Source organism: Nyctereutes procyonoides, unplaced genomic scaffold (assembly GCF_905146905.1).
Source record: "Nyctereutes procyonoides isolate TBG_1078 unplaced genomic scaffold, NYPRO_anot_genome, whole genome shotgun sequence".
NCBI classification, from domain to species: Eukaryota; Metazoa; Chordata; class Mammalia; order Carnivora; family Canidae; genus Nyctereutes; species Nyctereutes procyonoides.
The window spans coordinates 35,439,499-35,464,332 of record NW_026575049.1 but is presented as its reverse complement, the minus strand read 5'-3'; the positions used below and the strand labels follow the sequence as shown (position 1 = coordinate 35,464,332).

Here is a 24,834-nt window from a genome sequence, read left to right as displayed (position 1 = left end):
CCCGGGCCTCGGAGAGTGCCCGATGAGCTGGGCTGGGCCAGTCAGCATCCTTCCCACAGGCCCTCATTCTGTCATCCCTGTGGCACGTGGGTGTGATTGCCGAACCTCAGCTCATGTGCCGGGGTCACGAGCCCATGTGATTGCAAGGCAGGACCCCTCAGGTCAGCCTGCAGTGTGGGGTGTTGTTATGTCCTTCTAGCATATAAACGTGTCCACTGGCATGGGCTTCCGAGGGACCCGATAGCCCTGACACGTGAAAAGGGGGTCTCAGTTTGCATACCCAGTGCATGGAGGTGGCTGCTGGTCTTCAGATCTGTGCGGTCTGTGCCCTCCCTTCTAACTTGTGCAGTGCTGGGAAGGTACCCAAGGTCCACCCCTAGCTGATGGACTCACTGCCCTTTATCTGCCTCCCAGGGGTGGAAATGAGTGTCAAGTCAGGGACAGCCCATCTGGCAAGGCTAACGTGTTACGGTACATTGGGAGTAGGCCACCGCTCAGGCTGGGGGCTTAGTTCTCGCCTCTCCTCTAATGCAGGCATTGCAGAGCCAGGGTTGGGGGGGTAAGACCAGAGGGGTGGGTGGAGAGGAGGGCCAGGCAAGGGAGGGGGCTGAGTCAGCTCCAGAGTCCCACCTCAGTTTGGCCCAGTCTCCCAGATGCCCTACTGAGGACTGTGTTGTGCTGGAGAAGGAGCAGAAGCATGGGTGGCAGGTGGGCCAATAAGCCAGACTGCCGTTCCCTGTTCGTCTCAGTGTGTTCAGGTCTGCATACCTGTGAGCCAAGGGCAGGCATGGCTGTGGGCCCTGAGAGCCGCTGGCTGTCTGGGAGGGAAACTTCCACACACAGATGGGTAGTTTATCCCTGGGGGAAACCAGGAGCCTCCTGAAGTGTGTGAGCACCTGCGTGCCACCTGTGAGGTCTAGGAGCGTCGTTGTGCGAGCCACAGAAAGACCAGGAGGGTGGGCAGAACCAGTGGGGTTGCCTGCAGGATGAGCTCCTGGATGAAACCATTCCATGGCTTAGTAACATTTCCCCAAACGCTCCCTGTTCTCCCACTCTGAGCATTTGCAACCTCAGGCAGCCCCATCTGCAACCTGCATTGACTCACACCTCTCCAGCTCAGCTGCCACATTGTATGGAGGACTTATGTGGCTTTCTGAGCAGGGGTAGTGCCCCTCCCTGTCCCCAGAGCATCCTGTGCAGACCCCGTCATGCACTTAGGCTATCCCCCCCTTCCCCAGAGCAGGTGCTCCTGGGGCAGCCTTCTCCACCACCTGGCTGCACCTGATCATCATTCTGCAGACATCCATTGAATGGTACAGACAAGGAGTGGGCATGTGTCATGCTAACCTGAGCTGTTGTGCCCAGAAGAGCAGGAGCAGAACACGTCACAGGAATAATTGAAAAGATTCTTTTACTTATCCTAGAAGAAACATGAGCAAGCCATCATATAGACGAGAAAGGGTATGAAATTAATGAAGGCACTAAAATACTCAATTCACTCCTTGATTAGGGCTGGAGAAAACTCTGTAGATAATTAACACAAGTGAACACCTTGCTGTACAAATGAGCAAGTAATACAGGGGAGTGATTGGTGTCCTGGAGATATCTGATAGGCTGCTGGGAAATGCTGATGGTGCATGATGCCAGGCTGCTTGGCCACACCTGACGGTCGCCTCCGTGTGTGCACCACGCATCCAAGGGTACTGGGGCAGGGGGCATGGGCCTGACCTTTCAGCCTGGGCTCACACGTGCAGGACTGCTTCAAGTCAGAGCAGGGTTGCCTTAGAGCCTAAAAGCCCATGTAGCCTACAGGATGGTGGGGAAGCAGGCTCTCTGAACCAGACTCTCCTACTATTGCATTAAATAAGGTGTGTTCAATACCCGCCTGTGTATGTGAATCCGTAGAGGTGACTTCTGAGCCTGGAGGAGCAGCCTCCTCCGATCCACATGTTTTTTAATGACCCTGAGGGGTCAGTGGAAGGCTGTGGAGCTGAAGGGCCTTTCGAAGGAGTGAGAAGTGAGAACAGGCCCTGGGAACCATGAAGACAAGGACCATAGGGGCGCCTCCTATTTCATAGCAGGTGTGCATGGTCCCTGTAGACTCCAGCCCACAGCTCCGAGCACCCAGCTGGTGCCAAGACTACCAGCAATGCTGTCCTGGCTGCACCCAGTGGAGGGGACGTGGGTGGAGAGGGAGTGACAAGCTGTGGGGACCCGGCGGCTGCAGACATTAGGCTGACAGTGACCGGGGCCGTCCGCCATTTGAGTGTGGTCCATCCCTTGCTTTCCTTGGGTCATTCCTAAAGAAAGCAGATGTCAAATGGCATATCCCCCCCTTCCCCAACCAGCGCCTCTCCCCACACTAGCCACACGCTGGGTCTCTGCGGACACCACGTGCAGAAAAACGATCTGCAGAGCCATCTGCTTCTGCTCTTCTCTCTGAGGCCCCCAAAGGAAACCCAAGTGGGAGGAGCAGAGGCCCTCCACAGTGAAGTCAGATTTGTTCACATTCTAGTCCCTTGGCAGCGCACACCTGGAGGCCGGACTTGAAGGACTGAGATGGGAGGACAGATCACCATGAACAGAGCAAACGCAGGAGCACTCGGCGCACACCCGTGCTGTGGCGCCAGGGGCTCCCCGGCTTCAGAACCCAGCCCAGCCTGGGGGCCTGCCAGCTGCCCCCACTGCCCCTCATGGGCCCCCACCTAGCCCTGGGGCCCCAGAGCCCCTCTGGCCCAACTCCCTGCAGAAACAGGTCCCCCACCTTTCAGAGCCTCAGTTTCCCCAGCTGTGAAATGAGGGGTCGTCCCGGCCTTGGAGTTCACATGGGGCTTCAGCAAGGCCCCGTGACAGGCTGGCATGTAGCAGACAGCCCTTCCCCACCCCTGCCCTGTCCTGCCTTAGCTGGTGGCCCGCGGTGTCGTGGTGGCCTGGAGCTCTGCCTGACATCGGCCACTTGACACTTGAGCCTTCAGGGTTGTGTTTGAAGAGTGGCGTGGCGTCCCTCAGAGGGGACCGTCAGTATTGCCCGTTGACAGCACATGAGAGGTGTCTGTCCCTGAGCGTGGGACGAGCAGAATACCTGGAGCGGTGAGTTCCAGCATCCCACATGCCCCCCATGAAGGGGCACGGTGTAACCCGAGGCCCACGGCTGTGTGCTCGTGAGCGCTGTCCCTCAGCGGGTCTGGTGCCAGCGGTGGGTGCGGGCAGGGAAGGTGCTCTAGGCCTGGGGAGGACCGACCGGGTAGCGGGGAGGTTGTGGTCACCTCCAGGGTGCTCTTTCTCCTGCTTTGCTATGTCCTTAGGAACCATGTGTACTCCTCTAAAATGAGAGTGGAAGCGTGAGAGGAGACTTTTCTGACTTGAAAGGTTTAGTCTGGATGGCTTGAGGCCCATAACATCAAGAATTTTCTTTCTTTCTTTCTTTCTTTCTTTCTTTCTTTCTTTCTTTCTTTCTTTCTTTCTTTCTTTCTTTTCCATTTTTGTTTTGATGGGGAAGGCTGGAAGCTCCCCTTTGGTGCTGAGAAGGGAATGCCAAGTCTTTGTTCTGTTAAATGGCATGGAGGTCTTCAAGTGTGGAGGGTAAGATAATCGGCTCCTTCCCAAAAGATAATTGACTTTCAGTTATTTGATGGCTACTCCCCCAGGAACACGAACATGACTGTTGAGCAGCTCCAATGGGTCCTGGGGTGTTTACTGCACTTGCTGATGCTAGCGTTATATTTGAAATTTGCAGCGTACTTCCCCTGCGGTGGACGTCGGGTGCTGCTGGCCATCACTCGCTGAGCCTGAGGTGGGTGGGTGCGGGTCCCTCTGCACTCACCTGGGTCTGTCCTCTCTGGCATGGTTGGGCGGCTTTGAACTCCACTCAGCACACGAAGTCACCCTAGCCCCAGGGCCGCGAGGATGGGTGGAGAGGCACGGAGGAAGCTACCATCAAAGGGACCTTCTGTGGGCACCCATGGGCCCTGTTTAGAGGGCTCTTGGAGCCCCCGGGAGCTGGACAAGCTGGATGGGAAACTTAATCGAAGCTTTCTGGCTCCTGTTTCTCCTCCCCACTCTGCCTCACCTCTCACCTGCCACACCCTGCCCACCGCCCTCTGCCTTCTCTGCTGGCTTCTGTCTGTCTGGTTGTTGCAGGGCAGCTTGGCTCCCTGTTGGACAGATGCTGAGCTCCCTGCCCCCTGCCCTGTCTGCACCATCTGCCTCTCCTTCTCATCCCGCAGCCCCATCTTCCATGCCTTTTCTTGCCTCCTCACAATGCCGTCCCCTCCTGGCTTGGTCCCAGCTCCGTACTGACCTCCTGAGTGGGGAAGGCTGGCACCTGTTTGCGTGTGTTTCTGTGTCCGAGGTCAGCCAGCAGACCTCAGGGCTGTGGGGGACGGTTTCTGGCACGCACCTGCACGCCTGCAGGTACACGTGGACACACTCCCTTCAGCAGTCTTCATCTTGGTCCCAACACCAGAGCCCCTGTTTTATCCTCTTTTATCAAACAAGCACTTGTTGGGCATCTGCTCTGTGCCAGACACTTTCTGGATGCTGGGCATAGAGCAGTGAACAGAACAGGGACCCACTTCTGCCCTTGTAGAAGATCCCGTGTAGTGGGGAGTGGCCGGTGGCCGAACAACAGATGGGAGGATAGAAGGGAACATTAGTGCAAATGTAGCACATTGGGGGTGCCTTGGTGTAGGCCGCCCTGAGCCAGGGTTTGCCGTGAGCCCCGGTGGAAACAAGTAGATGCGGCCCCCTTCCCTCAGCCTAGACGGGGCTCCTGTGGGCCAGTTCTCACCATCCCCAGGAGGTCGGTGTGCTAGGCGGTGGCAGGGGGCTGTCTCTCGCTGGGATCCTAGCTGAGGGCAGGAGGATCTGTCACGTGAGGACTCGAGTGCTCAGGGCTGCTCACCTGCCCCCCGAGAGGGAAATGATGGTGGAAGCACAGGGCATTTACACTCTCCAACACCATGCCGTCTTGAACTTCCTCACCTGAAAGCAGCCTTTGGAAAAGGCCTCCCCAAGCAGATGGCACAGTGTGGAGCCTCTCCAGGACACCAGGTGATGGGTGGCCCTGAGGGAGGGGGAGGACACACCCCAAGCACTTGGGACTTGGTCTCCTCCTGGGCCAGTCTACACCGGCTGCTCGTAGGCCTCATGCGGCAGCATCACAGCTCCACGGGGGCCTCTGGGCTCTGCACAGGCCCCAGGACTGGGCGCGATGGATGTCAGTGCCCGCACCTTGTCCAGGCTGGGGACAGGAGCCTGGTGCCATCACCCCTGCTGGGCAAGGGGAACAGAAGCAGCACATGGTTCCTCCCTCTCCAACCAAGGACACGTGATTGTTTGCTGAGGTCAGTGTCGTGCACACACACAGACTCCTAGGGCCATCACCCCCAGCATGGCCACTGTGTACTCACAGAATCAAAAAGATTGTTTTCACACCCTGAAGAGACAGGAGGCAAGCAAACAGGATTTATGCTTCAATTACATTTCCTTGAGAGCAGGCACAAAAGGCATGCGTCGCTGTTGCTGTTCACCAGCCTCCCACGGCCCAGCCCTCTCACTCCTTCCCCGTTGTGTCCATGCTGCCCTCGCTGGGGCCCAGGGCACCTCCCCACGGGGGCTGCCCCCAAGTGGTCACAGGGCAGGCTGCTGTCCCAGCGCAGACGCAGGTGTCATGTGGCTTTCCTGTTTGTCACCACACCTGTTTCCTGGGAGTCATCAGATGTGAAAACAGACGGATGACACCCAGGTTCTCTTTGTCACCTGGGCATTGCGTCAGGAACGTGAATCTTTCTGCCCTTGACAAGCAAGAGGGGGGGCCCTCCAGTGATAGCTTCCTTTATCATCCCTGAAGCCCAGAGTCCTTCCTGGTTGTCGACATTTATCTTTTCAAACAGTGAGAAATCAAGATGTAAGCCATCCTTTCATCTCTAAGGGAAGAGGGAGGAGTGGGGTCAACCTATAAACAAAGGACATTAACCAGGCAAGGCCTCCACTGAATGGAACGGAGGCAGGTAATGTGTTGGGGCAGGGCTGAGAGAGGAGTGTCAGCTTTTAGGTTGTTTTACCTTATTTTACTTTATATTAGAGACGAGACATCTTCATAGGTTCCCATTCTGTTCTAGCATGTTCCTCACTGAGCCTCTGAGAGTCAGGGGGCCTCCTTCTTGCTTGAACCCTAGTGAGTCCCATTTCTGTATTCGCCTCCTGAGAAGGCCCCTCCCAAGGTCAGGAAGGTGGTCTGTGAGCCTTCTGAGAGCCTCTGGTCCTGAGCCCATGGTCCTGGGAGAGCTCAGCGTGCCCACCAAGCCATCCATTCTGCCAGGGGAGCCAAGAGATGACACTTCTTTAAAATTCATTTTTTGTTTCTCATTGAGCTGAAGCCTCACCAACTTTCCTCCTGGATCTTATGAGCAACATAGTTGCCTGATATCGTTCTGTCAAGTTAAAACCCACTTCTCCAAACCCCCAAAGTAGCAAAGCACTTTGCAAGTATTATCCAGTCCTTACAAGTGCCCTTTGGGGTTGAGGACTGAGGTCTCACTAGATACGTGACAAGAGGCTGGCCCGGGGTCCTGGGCTACATATACTACAGGCACAGCTTCTAAACCCTAGGCCAGGATTTACACCACTGGGATTGTTCTTGGTTTCCCTTCACATAGGCTTAAGACAAAAGTAGAATTTAAATAATTAGTCGTAGCACAAATCCTGCAAGAAAGGATGCACCTGAGAATCCCCTAACCAGACTGCCTTTGGGATATCTTCCAGCTCATAATGACTGACTGAATGAACCAGGCAGGCAGGCCAGCACCTGGTTAGACGAAATGAGAAAAATCCAGCCCAAAATTTGCCTGGTAAAGTTTTCTCTGGCTTAGAGCATCAGGCTTTGGATGGTGGGGGCCCAGACACCAGTGATCTAATTCTAGCCTATTCTCCAGGACCTGGGATGAGTCCTGAGGGATCACTGACCTGTCAGATGGGAAGGTGGTGCTGACCACCTGCCCACCCAGGTCAGCCAGCACAGAGCTGTGGAGTGACCTGGGCTCTAGGAGCAAGAGGCAGAGCCCTGTCTCCTCCCTGCACATACCTCTCAGGACCTGGTTCTCCAGGTGAGCAACAGCAGTGCTGGGTGCTCTCCCGTCCCTGCACCCCCTCAGTGGTTTATCATAAAGGGTAGGTCAGGCATGGTGCACACAAGCCCTGCAGGCATCAGCTACTTGGGTTCATCAAAAGATGAGCCCTCATGCAATCTAAGCGATGCCAGATGGCATCTGCCCACCCCTGCCAGCCATCACTTATCCTTAGCCCTACTCTTCTCCCTGTAGGTACCTGGCACTCTATGCTTACAAGCCCCAGAAGAATGATGAGCTGGAGCTGCGGAAGGGCGAGATGTACCGTGTCCTAGAGAAATGTCAGGACGGCTGGTTCAAGGGGACGTCCCTGAGGACTGGGCTCTCTGGGGTGTTCCCAGGAAACTATGTAACACCCGTCTCCAGGTGAGGCCAGTGTCAGTGTCGCTGTCTGGGAATGGAGGGAGCACTCCCACCCACGTCCCCCTGCCACTGGTTACAGCCTGAAGATCATGCTTCAGTCTGCACAAGCCCAACACCCATCCAGAAGTGGGCGAGGACTCCACTGCCCACAGGGTTTTGCCCTGTGAGCTCAGAGCTCCCCTTGAGCAAGGGTTCCACATGGCAAGTTTTTCACCTTCTGAGTTAGGTTCTGCTTGTCATTCACTCAGCAGAACCATCTTTAAGGGGAACGGATGGGGAGGATGAGCTGGAGTCAGGGCAGCAAGAGGAATGGAAATGGAAGATCACCCAGGAGAGTGAGATGCCAAGTGTGTGCATGCACCTGTGTGTCCAGTGTTAGTCCAGCTAAGGCGTGTGTGTGTATGTGTGTGTGTGTCCTACACACAAACCTGTTGTGCATAAAACACACACATCTGCATATGTGCAAAAGAAACACATGTATTCTCAAAAGCTACTGAGTTTGAGTGACAGCATTGGGCTAATTAAACATTTTCATCTTCCTTGTGCTTTCCTGTCTTTTGCAAATTTCCTGGTATATCATTTTTGTAAAACAGAAAATACAATAGAAAAATTTACTCAAGAGGTTATCTGGAGCTGTCTGAGAAGTTTCTATGAAGATGAGGAGTCCACTGTTGGTCTTATTTGTCAGTCTTACGTGGAAACCTCTCATGGGCACAGCTCTGGGTTAACTACAGGAAAAGAAAATGACATGAAGAAATGGCTCCTGGGTTTCTGCTCTCTAGGGGCAGGACTGGCAGAAAAATAGCCCCTTAACACCTCAACCTTGCCCTGATGGCTAGACGGATTGACACACCAGAGGGGTGTGCTGGCCGTGAGGTGGGCTCCTGGTCACGTCATCACATCCTAGCTTCCTGGGAAGGCTCATGATTTGTGAGCATACTTATTCAGTCTTTACAATTTTTTCCCAGGTTAAGAGTAAGTGCAGCAGGTAGCAGATGTGATTAAAAAAAAAAAAATTCATGGGGCACCCGGGTGGCACAGTCAGTTGAGTGTCCAACTCTTGATTCTGGCTCCGGTTGTGATCTCAGGGTCCTGAGCTTGAGCCCCACATAGGGCTCCACACTTAGCACGGGGTCAGCTTCAGAGTCTCTCCCTCTGCCCCGCCTGCTCATTCTCTCTCTCTCTCTCAAATAAATAAATAAATCTTTAAAAAACATTCATGGTTTTGGCTGGCCCACTGATGGAGTTCCTGGCTAGAGGCGAATTTCAGAGCAATTGTCAGGCCTGCTGGACAGTGGGGTCCTTGCCCAGAGCCTCCTTCCCATGGTGCTTGTCCAGGAACCTTGACTTAGTGCTGCCAGCCCACCCCTGATTGAGGTCATGGCCTGGTGGTACTGGCCACACGGGCTGGGGCTGCCCACCTGCCAATGGGCCTGGTGGCTTGTTCTCGCCCTCACGTGGCCCCTGGGATCTCACCCCTGAGACGCGGGGAGAACAGAAGGGGACTTGACCCCCAGACTCTGCCCCATGGTTCATGCTCCCTACCAGTGCCTGAGTTTGGTGCACGTACCTGGAGGTCAGAGGCTAAAGTCCATCTTGAGAGTTATTGTGTTCCTCTTGTATTTCTTAAACACTGTAAATCGGTTTCATCTGGAAACTTGGGGTGAAAGGTCATCTATTTCAGGCATGAAACTGCAAGTTCCCTGACATCCCTCTGAAGGCCATGGCTGTGGCCTTTCCCAGAGGCCATGTCCAGAAAGTGGGTCCTTGCCCTGCTTCTGACCATGTGCCAGAGGTGTCCAAGCCTTGTGGGATGTGGCTGAGTCATCCGCTCCTTCTGGATGTGTGAGGACAGACACAACTGTTTTTTAGAATGAATCTGGTACAAAATATTTGATTAATATTGATTCTTAGGGTTCTTTTGCTGTTTCTTAACTATTTACTTTGAAAGTTAGCCCCCTGAGGGTTTTGTAAAGAGTGTTCCACTGCCAAGCTTGGGCTCTGGGCACGTTTGCCTACAGGATCATCTTGACATTGTTTTAGTATTTGTGCCCTGGGCTGTGCGGCCTTCATCTCTCAGAGCTAGGAAGTAGGAATGGGCTTTTATTAACAACCTGTATTGTGTGGTTTCATCTGTGACCTCACCTGACTTGACTCTGTTTTATTTCCTCAGAGCTCCTGTAGGAGGGGCTGGGCCACCCCGGAATAATGTCGTTGGAGGGTCTCCACTGGCCAAAGGGATGGCCACAACCATCCACCCAGGTGGTGGAAGTCTGAGCAGCCCAGCCACTGCCACAAGGCCAGCCCTTCCCCTCACCACACCCCAGGCCCAGCACCAGGCGGCCTCTCCGCCGACGGGCAGTTGCCTGCGGCACACAGCCCAGCCGGCCACCAGCCAAGCCCGGGGCACCGTCCCCACAGGTATGTGCTGCTCCTAAGGTCTCAGTCTGGAAGAAAAGTTGACAAGGGGTTCTCAGGAGAAATATTATGACCCAGGTTTAAAGCAGTCCAAGACTGGGCAAGTTGTATTTGCTTATCATGATCATAAGCTTCTGCTAATCTCCAGGAAGTGTAATGACTTATATTACCCTGTCCTGACAGCTGAAATGGGTTAGAAAATTCCCAAATATTGATATACTTCATTGTAGCAAGAGGACTGCATGGTCTAATGAGATTAACACTGGCTCCAGTGGCTGGGCCCACCGCCCCGGCCTTCCAGGTGCCCAGCACACGGGGGCTGCCCGGCGAGGCAGCCGCCCACCAGCCAGAGCCAGAGAGCTCCTTCTCCGAAATGCCTTGAAGCTAGACACAGTGATGGTCACTGACACCTTCACCTTTATGGCAGCCTTATCAATAGCCAAGGTGACATAGTTTATGGAAAATCCAGTTGTTCCCAGGACAGTGTGAGATGAAAAGATATTATGGGGTGGACCTTATAGGCCTAGAGAAGGTCAGCACAACTGGCTTGAACACTTAGCGCTGAGTCCTGAGGAAGTGGGGAAGCTTGGCTCATGGTGCCCCTGGGAGCCCATACCAAGCACCTTCCCAAATTGTAGAGCCAGCGACAGTGTCACCGTGCAGTGCAGGAACCCAGGACAGAGGTGGGGCAGGGGTGTAACTGAATTTCATTTGAATGACAGAGTTCTTGCTCCCAACCTTATTCTCTCAGAAATCATCTCTCTTCTTCTCAAAGTAAGGCTTAAAGGACAAAAAGTGTCAATTCTCTGGAGCAATAAAATACATGATTTTTTAGAATCTAGCCAGCCAGGAGATGGCCCATTAGAAGTGCTCCAGAAGGCACCTTCTCAAGTGTGAAAAGTCGAGATAATACTTAGCACCTCAGGGGCCATACTTTCTCCCGAGTCACGGCTGATGGGACAAGAGGGCAGGTGGTGGCTGTCCACACGCCCACCCAGCCATTCTCTGGGGAACTTGGCCTTCACCTCCCCGTGCTGGTGCCACTCTCGTGTGGGCTGGCACGCGGCAGCAAGGACTGCTGGATATGACAGGAAGAACCCTGAATGTTTCAGGGGATAGGCCACTTCAGTCAGCATTCCCCCTGACAAAACAGGACTCTGTCCCTGCTCTCAGCTCCCACACACTGCCAGAGAGGTGGTGCCACCAGGTTGGAGGACTCTGGGTGCTATGGAGGAGGGTCCCAAGTGGGGTGCTGGGTGATGGGGGAGGCTGGGAAAGGCTCCTCAGAGGAGGTTGATCCCAGAATAAGCAGCAAAGTAATTTGGGTAGGGAAACCAAGAAGGGTGCCATTTGAAGCAGGAGGAAGGGAATAGTCAAGTGAACAGAAATAACATGCTGTAACAGAAGTAACATGCACATAGGATGCAACCAGGTGCAAGCAATTCAGTGAAGACAGAGTAAACGCAGATCTTCCTGAAGGCATGAGCTTGAGACCTATGTTTGGGGGCTGAGCCACCATTATTATTGCTTGCCTCTGTTTCTCCCTCTGTAAAATGGCACTTACCTCCAGGGGCATCATGTGAGGACTGTCTAGCATGGTGTATCTAGTCTATATTCAGTACATGTAGCTATTTCTCTTCTGTTAGAGAATAAGAATATTACTGTAATACTCAGGGCAAGAGAGTCCAAAAAGTAAATATAAATTATTAATGAAGGATCTAGGGCGTTGAATTCTCTCATGAAAGCTATGGGGACCCACTGAGGGGTTTTACACAAGAGGAATGGCACTTTACCAAATATCTGCAGGCATGGTAGGGAGGAAGAATTGGTGAGGGGCACCCTGAAATTGGGAGCCACTAGAAGGGTGTTGCTGTCCCCAGGTGAGAGGTCTCAAGGGGCCCAGACCCAGTGAGTGAGGCTGTAGAATTGAGACAAATGACAAAATATTTAGGAGGCAGATGGTTATAACTTAGAAATAAGCTAATGCTCAGGGAGGGCAAGGAACCAAGTCCAATTGCCCAGTTTCTGGACAAGTGACTGGGATTTTAGTATATGTGCTGCCGAAGCAAGCTCTGGACCAGTGATTAGGAGAATGACAATGGCATCACCAGCCTAAAGAAACCAGAGGGGCTGGTTTATGGTGAAGACAATGACATGTGGCTTTGCAACGTGTAATGGGCACATGCCACAGTGGTTTGGATCACTGTCCTTACATGGGGCTTGCATCCTGTATATGAATCCCACCTCGTCATGGTAGAAGGCTGAGCCTGCTGGTTCACCTCACCTTGTAGATAAGTGCAGACACATGACCTAGATGCTAGGAACAGACATGCCTGTGTGTGATGTGACTTACATTCAAAAGCTGCAAACAGGGCAGCCCGGGTGGCTCAGCAGTTTAGTGCCGCCTTCAGCCCAGGGTCTGATCCTGGAGACCTGGGACCAAGTCCCACATCGAGCTCCCTGCATGGAGCCTGTTTCTCCCTCTGCCTGTGTCCCTGCCTCTCTCTCTCTCCTCTCTCTCTCTCTGTATGTGTGTCTCCCATGACTAAATAAATTAATAAAATCTTAAAAAACAAAAAAAGATCCACAAACATGAGGGCTGTGTGGATCCTTATGGGAGAGAAGGTAGTGGTGAAAATGTCCAGCTTTTCAGGGGAAGCAGGATGGACATCTGGTGTCAGTGCCAGTCATCATTGGGCACAGGGTGCATATCTGGTGTCCACTGTCCAGCCTCCTTCTGGATAGTGTCCATTTCCCTCAGCAGTGGGATTTGTAGTAGGGAGATCTCATGAGTGGGCTTGGCACTGTCTTGGCTTCAGAGTCTCCAAGACTGACTGTACCATCCCAGAGACTCTGTAAGTGCCTAATAGTCTTTCAGAAATGTCTGTTTTAATTAAATTAGCCAGGAATGAGTTCTGCTTTTGTAACTCTGGCCCACGGGGAAGAACTAGTTGTCTTTATACTATAAGAATTCTGCAACAATATTTATCTGGTACCAGCCATCTCACCCCCAACAATTACCTTCCAATCAGCCATGCTTGTAACGTGGCTTAAGTTCATCTGATGACGTTTATTGGTAGCCTCTGGCTAGACATACAGCCACTGTAGTGGCCAAGTGCCCTCAGCAGAGCTTCCCGACTGGTGTGCCGTGACTGGGTCTGAAGTACCCAAGATCCTGACCTCATTGACCCTTGCAGCACCCAGGCAGGACCTGGGGCAACTAAAGTCCCATGCCAGGTCCCTCCTGGCTATAAACATCTAATCTGTTCACCCCAGTGTGCTACATACACGTTTCTATGTGCACCACAATATGGAGAGTTTGGGCAGCCCAGGTCCTCACTGAGAGTGAATATCCCAGCACAGTAGCCCTTGGGTTATCTGCACAAAATGCCAGTATGATCACCTTTCTAAGCCATGCCTAGCTAGCAACTTTCCCAGTTCAAAGAAGAAAATGAGACCTGCCAGTCATTTCTCCCTCCATGGAATAACAAGCAGAATTGAAAGAAATTGGCATGGCTAGGGGCAGTACAACATTGCATCTCAGTCATTGATCACCATAGTAACCACCATGGTGTGACAAGCATTCTCTTCCATCAGTCTAATTTTACATATGGAAAGAGTGAGGCACAGGATGTTTAAAACAGCTTCCCCAGTGCATTCCAACTGCATGCTTATCCCCACACACTTGCTGTCACAGTCAAGTTAAAGAATGGCTCCTACCACATCATATCAGTAAATTAAATGCCACTGAGTTCCCATAGCATTTTCCACTTCATTCTGCATTTAGAGAGAAAAAACACTCTGTTGACAGTACAAGTAATGGATTGTTCACTGCAGTAATTGCCCATTTCAGCAGACCCCAACCCAGGCAGTTGAAAGGCATTTCATCAATGTTCTCATCTTGAGCCAAAGTCAGGCAGTTTGACAAAGGCTTAATTGCATTGGCCATAGCATCCAATATGATTTGTTCTGCTTGATTAATGTAACTCCTTTTTCCAAGGGCAGAGCTCTCCCTATAAAACACCAGTGTCCACACATCCTCATATCAGTGTTTAGCAGGGGCAAGAGCCTTGTACAGTCATTTATTCATCTGCAGAAAAACCCAAATCAAAATAAAAACCAAACCAAAAAAAAATTGAAAGAGAGGTAGATACTCTGATAGGCTCTAGAAATGTAGAGAAGAACCACATAAACCCCCAATTCTATACTCCCTTAAAGAGGACAAGAAAATAAATTCTTGCAATAGACCTTGAAAAGCACTGTAGTGGAGGTATCCAGAGGGTATTATGGAAGCATGGAGGAGACATATGTAACTCAGACTGGGGAGGAAAATGAGAGAGCAGAAAGTTTTCAAGAGGTGGTGATCCTGTCTTGATTTTTAAAATGCAAATAGGAACTATCTGAGCAGACAAAGCACAAAGAGAGTTCTAGCAGAGGGACTGGCAAGGACAAAGACATGGCAATGAGAAATACCAGAGTTTCTATTTTAGGTAACTTTATTTTGATGTGACTGAAACAAAAGACATGGCAAGAGAAGACCAGGATGTTGGTGACAATTTCTCTGCAGAGGCCAAATTTAATTTTAGGTCTTAAAACTGGAATTTAGCCGGGCATGAGGTGAGGGTGGAAGCATGGGGAAACCTCTAAGGCTAGTGCACTTGAAAACTGAGATGAAGTCAGGGTGGAAAGACAAAGAAAGGAGAGGATGAGTACCTCTGGCAAAGCTGAGAGGTAAGCAGGGGAAGATCATGGAGGTTCTTTTAGATCATGTCATGCAATTTTGGTTTTTATCCTAAGGGCATTGGGGCACATTAGAGGGTTTTAACTAATAGATATAATTTGATTTTTGTATCTAAAGGATAAATCTAGGCTTCTGCTTATGACCAACCTAAAGTAATGAGGAGATTTATCATCCCACCAGAAACAATTTACAAGAACAAGAGTTTGCAAGGAAACTGTGCAAAGCCAGGGGAACTAGGAGAAAAAGGATCAGTGCTGTCAGTGCCCAGCATTCACAAAGTGCTGGAAATAGTGCCTGTTCCACCAGCCAGATGGAGAAACAGTTCATATGACATTGAGTAGTCTATACAAGGGCCTTGACCCAGCCCCTAGGCTAACTACTGCTCTAGTCCCACCACCTAGTCTTAAAAGCAAACTCAGAAAGATCAAACTGTTTCCAGTTCATTTAACTGTGTTGCAGAATGAGCTCAAGAGTACTTCTAGGACTGCAAAAAATATCCAGCTCTCAATAACATAAAAATAACCATGTCTGATAGCAATAAAAAAATTCCTATGCACAGGAAGGAAAATATGACCCACAATGATGAAATAAATCAGCCAATCAGAACTGACCCATATGTTAGAATTAGCAGATAAAGATAAAAACAGATATTATAATTGCATCTATTATTATATGCTTATATATTATAATGGCTCAGAAAATTAAGTAGAAACATGAAAGATATTTTAAAGACCTAAATCAAATTTTTAGAAATAAAAACTACAGTGTGTGAGATCAAGAATACAGTGGGTAGAATTAATGGCAGGTTAGACATTGCCAAAGGAAATATTAATGAACTTGAAGTTAATAGCAATAGGAATTATGAAAAATGAAACACAAACATAAAAGAGAACTTTTAAAAATGAGCATCAGTGAGCAGTGACAACTTCAAGTGGCCCAATATATGTGTAATTGGAGTATCCAAAGTAGACAAATGAAAAGTGAGACAAAAATTATTTGAGAAATAATAGACCAAATTGTCCTGAATTTGATGAAAACTAAAATTCACAGATCAAAGACAGCTGGTGAGCCCCAAGCACAAGAAACATGGAGAGAACTACATCAAAACAAATTATAATCAAATTGTTCAAAATCTGTGATAAAATCTTAAAAAGCAACAAGGGAAAAAATGATACATAAATTAGGAAAAAACAAAGATGACTATATATTTCTTGTTGGGAACACTTAAGTGAGAAAATAGTGAAGCAACTGAAAGAAGTACTGAAAAAGATAAATCTGTCAAGTTAGCATTCTACATCCAGCAAAAGTTTCTTTCAAAATGAAAGCAAAATAATTATTCACACCTAGTAAAGCTAAAATATTTCATTACCAATAGACCCACAATATGAAAAATGTTAAACAAAATTCTTAAGGAAGGTGGAAAATGATATCAGATGGAAATATGGACTATAAAAGGGAGTGAAAGACTTAAGAAATATTAACTGCATATATCAATCTATAAGCTTTTTTCTGATTATTTAAATATCTTTAAACTATAACAAACTGTTTAAACAAGAATAAAAACAATGCAGTTTGAAATTTAAAACACACATACCCCAATATTCACAGCAGCAAGATCCACAATAGCCAAATTATGGAAAAAGCCCAGATGTCCAACAATGGATGAATAGATGAATGGTTAAAGGATATCTATATCTCTATCTCTATATCACAAAATATTACTCAGCCATCAAAAAGAATGAAATGTTGCCATTTGCAATGACATGGATGGCACCAGAGGGTATTATGCTGAGCAAAATAAGTAAGTCAGAGAAAGACAAATACCATATGATTTTACTCATGTGGAATTTAAGAAGCAAAACAGATGAATACAGGGAAATAAAATAAGATGAAATTTGAGAGGGATTCAAGTATCATAAATCACATTCCCTAAATACAATACCGATGAATTAGAAATTAGTAACACAAAGATACCCCCAAATATTCCCAAATAAATGGCACATACACTTAAAAGTAACCCATGAATGAAAGAAGAAATCAAAAGTGATATTAGGAAGCATTTTGAACTTAATTAAAATGAAGATACAGTATATCAAAATGTGCCTCTTAAGCAGTACTTAAGTGGAAACTTACAGCATTCAAAACCTATGTTAGGAAAAAAACAGATATCAAATCAATCACCTCAGTTTTACTTTAAGAAATTAGAATTAAAAGAGCAAAGGAATCATAAAAGAAGCAGAAAAAAATTCAGTGCAGAAATAAATGAAATAGAAGACAGAAAAACAATAGAGAAAATCAATGAAACAAAAATCTAGTTCATTGAAAAGATCAGTAATAAATCAATAACATCTAGCCAAAGGGATAAAGAATAAGAATACACAAATCATCAATACTAAGAATAATAGATTTTACAGAATAATTAGGGATTATTATTTTACTTCAGATTTTACAGAATAATAAAGGATTATTAAAAAGATTATGCCAGTAGGGGCACCTGGGTGGCTCAGTCGGTTAAGCCTTCGGTTCAGGTCATGATCTCAGGGTCTTAGGATAGAGCCCCACACTGGGCTCCCTGCTCAGCAGGGAGTCTGCTGCTCTCTCTCCCTCTGCCCCTCCTCCACCCCTGCTCACGCTCTCTCTCTCAAATAAATAAATAAAATCCTTAAGAATTTTTTATGCCAATAAATTCAACAAATTATACAAAACAGATAAATTTCTTAAAAACAGAAATTGATAAACTTTAGAAACAATAATCTGAATAGGCCTATGTCTATTAGTTAAAGAAATTGATTAGTTAAAAACTTTTCACAAAGAGATCTCCAAGCCTAAGTGACTTCATCGTTAGATTATACCTAATGGTTAAGGGAAAAAAAATACAATTCTATAGAAACTCTTCCAGAAAATTGAAAAGAAGGGAGAATATTTCCTAACTTTCTGTAAGGCCAACTTTACCCTCATATCCAAACCAGACAAAGACATTGAAAGAAAATAAAAGACCAATATAACTCATAAACATAGATGTAAAAACTCTATAAAAAATTTAGCAATCGATTATAGCAATAAATAAAAAGGATAATATATGATGACTAAGTAGAGTTTCTCCTAGAAATTCAAGGTTTGATTTACATTTACCAATCAACCAACTAACTTACTGTATGTAGAAATCAAAGATACATCATTTGCAAATATCCTCTCCCATTCTGTAGGTTGTCTTTTAGTTTTGTTGACTGTTTCTTTTGCTGTGCGAAAGCTTCTTATCTTGATGAAGTCCCAATAGTTCATTTTTCCTTTTGTTTCTCTTGCCTTCATGGATGTATCTTGCAAGAAGTTACTGTGGCCAAGTTCATAAAGGGTGTTGCCTGTGTTCTCCTCTAGGATTTTGATGGACTCTTGTCTCACATTTAGATCTTTCATCCATTTTGAGTTTATCTTTGTGTATGGTGTAAGAGAATGGTCCAGTTTCATTCTTTTGCACGTGGCTGTCCAATTTTCCCAGCACCATTTATTGAAGACACTGACTTTTTTCCAGTGGATAGTCTTTCCTCCTTTGTTGAATATTAGTTGACCATAAAGTTGAGGGTCCACTTCTGGATTCTCTATTCTGTTCCATTGATCTATGTGTCTTGCTTTTGTGCCAGTACCACACTGTCTTGATGACCACATCTTTGTAGTACAACCTGAAATCTGGCATTGTGATGCCCCCAGCTATGGTTTTCTTTTTTAAAATTCCCCTGGCTATTCGGGGTCTTTTCTGATTCCACACAAATCTCAAGATAATTTGTTCCAACTCTCTGAAGAAAGTCCATGGTATTTTGATAGGGATTGCATTAAATGTGTAAATTGCCCTGGGTAACATTGACATTTTCACAATATTAATTCTTCCAATCCATGAGCATGGAATATTTTTCCATCTCTTTGTGTCTTCCTCAATTTCTTTCAGAGGTGTTCTGTAGTTTTTAGGGTATAGATCCTTTACCACTTTGGTTAGATTTATTCCTGGGTATCTTAAAAGAAACAGTCAACAAAACTAAAAAACCTACAGAATGGAAGAGGATATTTGCAAATGACCTATCAGATAAAGGGCTAGTTTCCAAGATCTATAAAGAACTTATTAAACTCAACAGCAATGAAACAAACAATCCAATCATGAAATGGGCAAAAGACATGAACAGAAATCTCACAGAGGAAGACACAGACATGGCCAACACGCACATGAGAAAATGCTCCGCATCACTGGCCATCAGGGAAATACAAATCAAAACCACAATGAGATACCACCTCACACCAGTGAGAATGGGGAAAATTAACAAGGCAGGAAACCACAAATGTTGGAGAGGATGTGGAGAAAGGGGAACCCTCTTGCACTGTTGGTGGGAATGTGAACTGGTGCAGCCACTCTGGAAAACTGTGTGGAGGTTCCTCAAAGAGTTAAAAATAGATCTTCCCTACATCCCAGCAATTGCACTGCTGGGGATTTACCCCAAAGATACAGTTGCAATGAAATGCCGGGACACCTGCACCCCGATGTTTCTAGCAGCCATGTCCACAATGGCCAAACTGTGGAAGGAGCCTCGGTGCCCATCCAAAGATGAATGGATAAAGAAGATGTGGTCTATGTATACAATGGAATATTCCTCAGCCATTAGAAACGACAAATACCCACCATTTGCTTAGACATGGATGGAACTGGAGGGTATTATGCTGAGTGAAATAAGTCAATCGAAAAAGGACAAACATTATATGGTCTCATTCATTTGGGGAATATAAAAAATAGTGAAAGGGAATAAAGGGGAAAGGAGAAAAAATGAGTGGAAAATATCAGGGAGGGAGACAGAACATGAGAGACTCCTAACTCTGGGAAACGAACTAGGGGGGGTGGAAGGGGAGGTGGCCGGGGGGTGGGGGTGACTGGGTGACAGGCACTGAGGGGGGCACTTGATGGGATGTGCACTGGGTGTTATGCTATATGTTGGCAAATTGAACACCAATAAAAAATAATTAAATAAAAGGAATCAAAGAATAAAAATAACATGACCAGTTCAACAGATATGGAAAAAAAAATTTTTTTTACAAAATCCAACACACACTCCTGATTAAAAACTGTCAGAAAATGAGAAAATAGAAGTGAGCTGCTCGACCTGATAAAGGGCATCCATGAAAACCACAGTTAACCTCAGACTTAATGGTGAGAAATAGAAAGCTTTTCCCCTGAGGCAGGATTAAACAGGAATATCTACTCTTGCCAATTCTATTTAATATTGTACTGTAAATTCTATCCAGAGCAGTTAGTCAAGAAAAAGATATAAAAAGCATGCAGATTGGAAAGGAGGGAGGAAAATTATATCTATTTGCAGATAACATGGTCTCGAATATAGAAAACCCTGGGCAATCCACACTCACACAGAATTTTCTGTATAGCTAATAAACGAATTCAGCAAGGTTGCAGAATACAAGATTAATATACAAAAATCAGATATATTTTTACATACTAGTGGTGAATAAATGGAAATTGATGTTTTAAAAGATAATAACAATTTTAAGAACATGAAAAATAAATTAGTTAGGGGCACATCTGATAAAAGAATAGTTGTCTGCTGAAAACTACCAAATATTGCTAAGAGAAATTGAATATGACTGAAAAAGTTGAGAAAAAAACACTTTATCTAGGAGTGAGAAGATTTACTATTGTTAAGGGATTTATTATCCAAAATTTTGACCTATAGATTCAATGGAATACCAATCACAAATGCACTCAACATCTTTTTTAAGATTTTATGTATTTGAGAGAGGGGGAGAGCACAGAGGGAGAGGGAGAGAGAGAGAAGCAGACTCCCTGCAGAGCAGGGAGCCTGGTGTGGGGCTCTATATCCCAGGACCCTGAGATCATGACCTGAGCTGAAGGCAGATGCTTAACCACCTGAGCCATTCAGACGCCCCTCCCCAGTCTACTTTTTTGTAGAAAAAAATAGTAACCTGTTTCTCAAATTCATATAGGCATTCAAAGGACCTAGAATAGGACCGGAAAGGAACAACAAAGTTGGAAGGCTAACACTGTTTTCAGGACATAAGGCTACAGTAATCAAGTCAGTGTGGTATTGGTGTAAAGTTAAGCAACTAGATCAGTGGATAATTTTTTCTGAAAACAGAAAAGTGTCCATTAAATTCACTAACAGGTGGAGTCATAATTGATCTTGTTCAGGTAATATTTGATGGAAAGAAAGTGACAAACTATATTTCAGTAGACTGAGAAGTGAATGAAGAACTCCTCGATAGTATGGGACAGTGAGTTCATGTGGAAATCCCCCATTCCCTCTTTTAAACACAAACAGATTTGTTTGTTTTTAAATTTTTAAAAAGTCAATTCTATGGATCAAAATAAAATGGGACACACAATAGCTAATGGGGTTGAAGCATTGGCTTACTGGAATGAAAAGCAGGCAGTGTTGGCTGACTTTCAACTCCTGCAGGAGAAAATGGACAAGAAGTCCCTGGGGAGTATCAGGGGACCAGAGCCAAGGGCAATGGTTTGAACAGCTGCAGTCCCCCCATGCTTGGGGAATTGTGAGTACTGAGCTGCTCCCTGAGGGTATGGGAGAGGATAGAGAGGGCCACCTGGGCATGGAGCTGAGTTTGGCTCTGGCCTGAGGACCAGAGTTCATACCATCCTGTTATACCTGGTTCTGAGAGAAGGTCCCAGGGGACCATGAAGAAGCAGTGACCAAAGATACAAGAGCAATAGGATAGTCATACTGAAGAGGAGCTTGCACACTGAAATCTCAAAGCACAAGGGGAACACTAATGCATAAAAGATAGCCAATAAACTGAAGAAATGGGAGAGAAGTAAGAGAGAAATCTGGGGCAGCCCCGGTTGCCCAGCGGTTTAGCACCGCCTTCAGCCCAGGGTGTGATCCTGGAGTCCCAGGATGGAGTCCCACGTTGGGCTCCCTACATTGAGCCTGCTTCTCCCTCTGCCTGTGTCTCTGCCTCTCTCTCTCTGTGGCTCTCATGAATACATAAATAAAATATTTTTTAAAAAAGAGAAATCTGAAAAAGGCTTTGATATCAGTATATTTAAGATCCTCTAAGGGTGCCTGGCTGGCTCAGTCATTAGAGCATCTGACTCTTAATCCTGGAGCCATGGGTTCAAGCCCCATATTGGGTGTGTCTAGCTAAAAGTACAAATAAATAAAAATAAATAAATAATTCTCTAAAAGGGAAAAGAAAGAATAACACCTACATTTCCCCCCCCCAAACAAAAAGAAAAAACAGTGTGTTATGAAAGGGAAAAATTGGATGGATAGCTATGAATCAGAAACTGGTGAATATGAAAACCAACTTGAAATTTTGGAAAGGGAAAAATATATCTATTTAAATACAAAATCTCTATAGGTAACATAAACTATAGCACAGACATAGTTGTAGATGGAAATTAGTAACGCTGGAAAGCTGCACAAAGGAATGTATCTGGAACACAGAGCAGAGATGACAACTGTCATGAAGGCAAATACAGATCATGCAAAGAATTGAATGAAAAGTAAGAAAGAACAAATATAGGCACTATTTCAAGAATACTAGGTAAAAGGAAAATGGGAAAAAGAGGTACTGGCCAGAAAAAAAGACTGTTTTTAAAATGGGAGCTATAAACTTGCTTAGTGAATTGCAAGAGGAGAGTTAATAGAGAAATTTAATACAGGTGAGAAGGTGATGAGCTAGGGGAAAGGATCAAGATGAGCATGATGGGGCTCCCTGTGGGGACCCTGTATCCTTGAGACCGGAGGGCAGGGTGGGTCTAGATGAGTTGAGAGAGAGGCTGGCCTGGCCTGAAGTTTGGGGAGTTGCCAGTGTTCATTTCATCCATGAAGTGGGAAGTGATAAACTTGAGGATAAGAAAAGGATAATGTTGATGTAAGGTTGGTCATTCATTGGTTCAACTACTCTTTATAAAGCACCTGTGGGATGACGGAGCAGTGAACTGACTGAGGTCCAGGGGGGTCAGGCACTCCAGAGTTGCTGGGCTGTGCCAAAGGTTTATGGAGGAGAAGCAGAGGGGAACAGTATGGAACAGGAACATTTCCTCAGACTGCTGCCTCTGTCACACAGGGGCTTTGGCATTGCTAAGTAGCAGGGTGACTGGAGGGAAGTGGTCTAGGTCAGTCCAAGGTCGGATGGCACAGGGTGGGTGAACCTGAGGATGAATCCTCCTGGGGCTCCGGGGAACCCCATATTGTTCTACCAGCCAGTGTGATGAGTCATGCCCCTCTTTCTCATGGAAGAGTTTTATCTTCCGCAGTGGTTCAATTCTGTAAAATCTGAAAATTCTCTTTTTTCAAAGACCTGTTCATTCATTCAAGAAATTGATCAAGCATCTGCTGCATGCTGGGCCCTGGGGCGGCTGTTTGGGGGTAGATTGCTGAACTGCACAGCAAGTGGAGCTCCCTCGTGGGCTCACCTCGAGGTGGGGGGAGGCAGGCTAGGAGCAGCCACACGCTATGAAGGGGGACTCACAGTGTGGAGAGCAGATGGTGCCGTGGGAGGAAAGGGGAGATGACGCGGGCCAGGAGTGGCTGGGCTTGCAGAGCGGCAGCCTGCACTGTTGGGTGGGTGGGCGAGGACAGGCTCTCCGGGAGCATAGAGTCTGCAGTGACCGTGACCAAAGTGGGCAAAGGGACACGTGGCCCTCTGGGGAAGTGTATTCTGTGCAACAGTCTCTGAGGTGAGAGCGAGCCTGTGTTGGCAGAACAGTGAGGAGGCTGGAGTGGCTGAGGGAGGAACAAGGGAGATAAGGGGGAGGATGTCAAAGGGATTGCCTGGCGGGCAGGCTGAGAACTCTCTGGAACACTGTCTCCTCTTCTGTACTGGGTTTGGCGGGGCCATGTGGCAGGCATGTGGAAGCCAGCCAGAGGTGGAGGGGAGCAGTGTGGGACTCCGCGGGAGAATGTGGAGCAGCCCCTGCAGGCTCTTGGGCCCAAGTGATTGTTGCTCTTGCCTGGTCCAGCTGCCATACCCCATGCCAGGGCCAGGGGGCTGGGGTGAAGGAGAGTTCAGATAGCTGGGGAGAGGCAGACGAATGGCCCTGGGAGCACTGTCCAAGTCACGGGTTCCCTTGGGCTGATGGAGTGACCCCAGTGGCTTCATTGATCTGCATCGTTGCCTAAAACCTGGTCTTTTGAAATGTGAGGCCACATTGAGTGAGGATTCAAACCCGCCCCAAACTCTGAATACTTTTAAAACCATAAATCAGCCCTTACACATCGCACCTTCTAGAAACGGAGGATGCGGCCAGAGTCCCTGAGTCCCAGGGAGGCCAGGATCACGTAATTAGATCTCCCCAGCTCTTCCCACGCAGCGCTGTCAGAATCTGAGGCCGGGCCATGTGGGGAGGGGCTCTCGTTTGCCCAGCCAAGTTACTTCACACGCCAGGGAAACGCTGTTAGGATTTATGAGTAGACTATGTATTCAAGGCATATTTGGAGGCTGAGAATATTGTTTTGTTTTCTCACATGTGGTTTCTTCATGTTGCTGAAGCTACAAATGCCATGAGTTCTGGTGGTAGGAAATAAGGGCAGTGTAAAGTGTAATTCTTCTCTGGATGACCGTGCAAAAACGATCTTATCTGAGTTGTGCAATGTGGCATGGGCCACGTGGCATGCAGTGGTGTGGGCTGCCATGACCCATGTCTCCCTTTAGGTCCCCAGCCCAGGTCACCAGTCACATTGCTCTGGTGTGGCTCACTCTGAGCCCCTGTAAGTTTCTTCTGTTACGAGTTAGGAGACAGTTCTTCAAAATTACTGACACAAGCTGCAGCAGGATTAATTTTAATGTGGTGCTGGGTTTGGAAGGAACTTTATGTTTTCAAATGGTAGATTTTTACAAACGGTAGGCCTTTAGACCCTACTACCCTTAGGAGGCATTTTTGCTGGCAAGTAGGGGGCAGATACATCATTGTGACATTCCTGTTCCATAAATCCAGACATTGACTTTGGTGTGCGAGCAAGGCAACAGCCACAGGCAGATAGCAGTGAGCATGGTGACGGCCCAAAGCTGCAGCACCTTCCTCCTGTGACTGTCAACCACAAGAGCTGCCGCAGGCACGCAGGCCTAGCTCAGCCAGCTAAAATGCTGAGTGTGGACCAAGGGCCAGTTACAGTTCTGGGGTCAAGAGCAACCAGAATCCAGCTGTTGGCA

At 47.4% G+C, this 24,834-nt stretch overlaps 1 protein-coding gene across 1 annotated transcript in view; it reads left to right on the top strand.

Annotated features, from left to right (window-relative positions):
* SH3RF3 (SH3 domain containing ring finger 3) overlaps positions 1–24,834 on the top strand; it is a 352,997-nt gene that overhangs the window by 267,538 nt on the left and 60,625 nt on the right. Inside the window, exons 7-8 of the mRNA XM_055329433.1 lie at positions 7,323–7,493; positions 9,664–9,911. Coding sequence (XP_055185408.1) covers positions 7,323–7,493; positions 9,664–9,911 — 419 coding nt within the window. The remainder of the gene's footprint in view (positions 1–7,322; positions 7,494–9,663; positions 9,912–24,834) is intronic.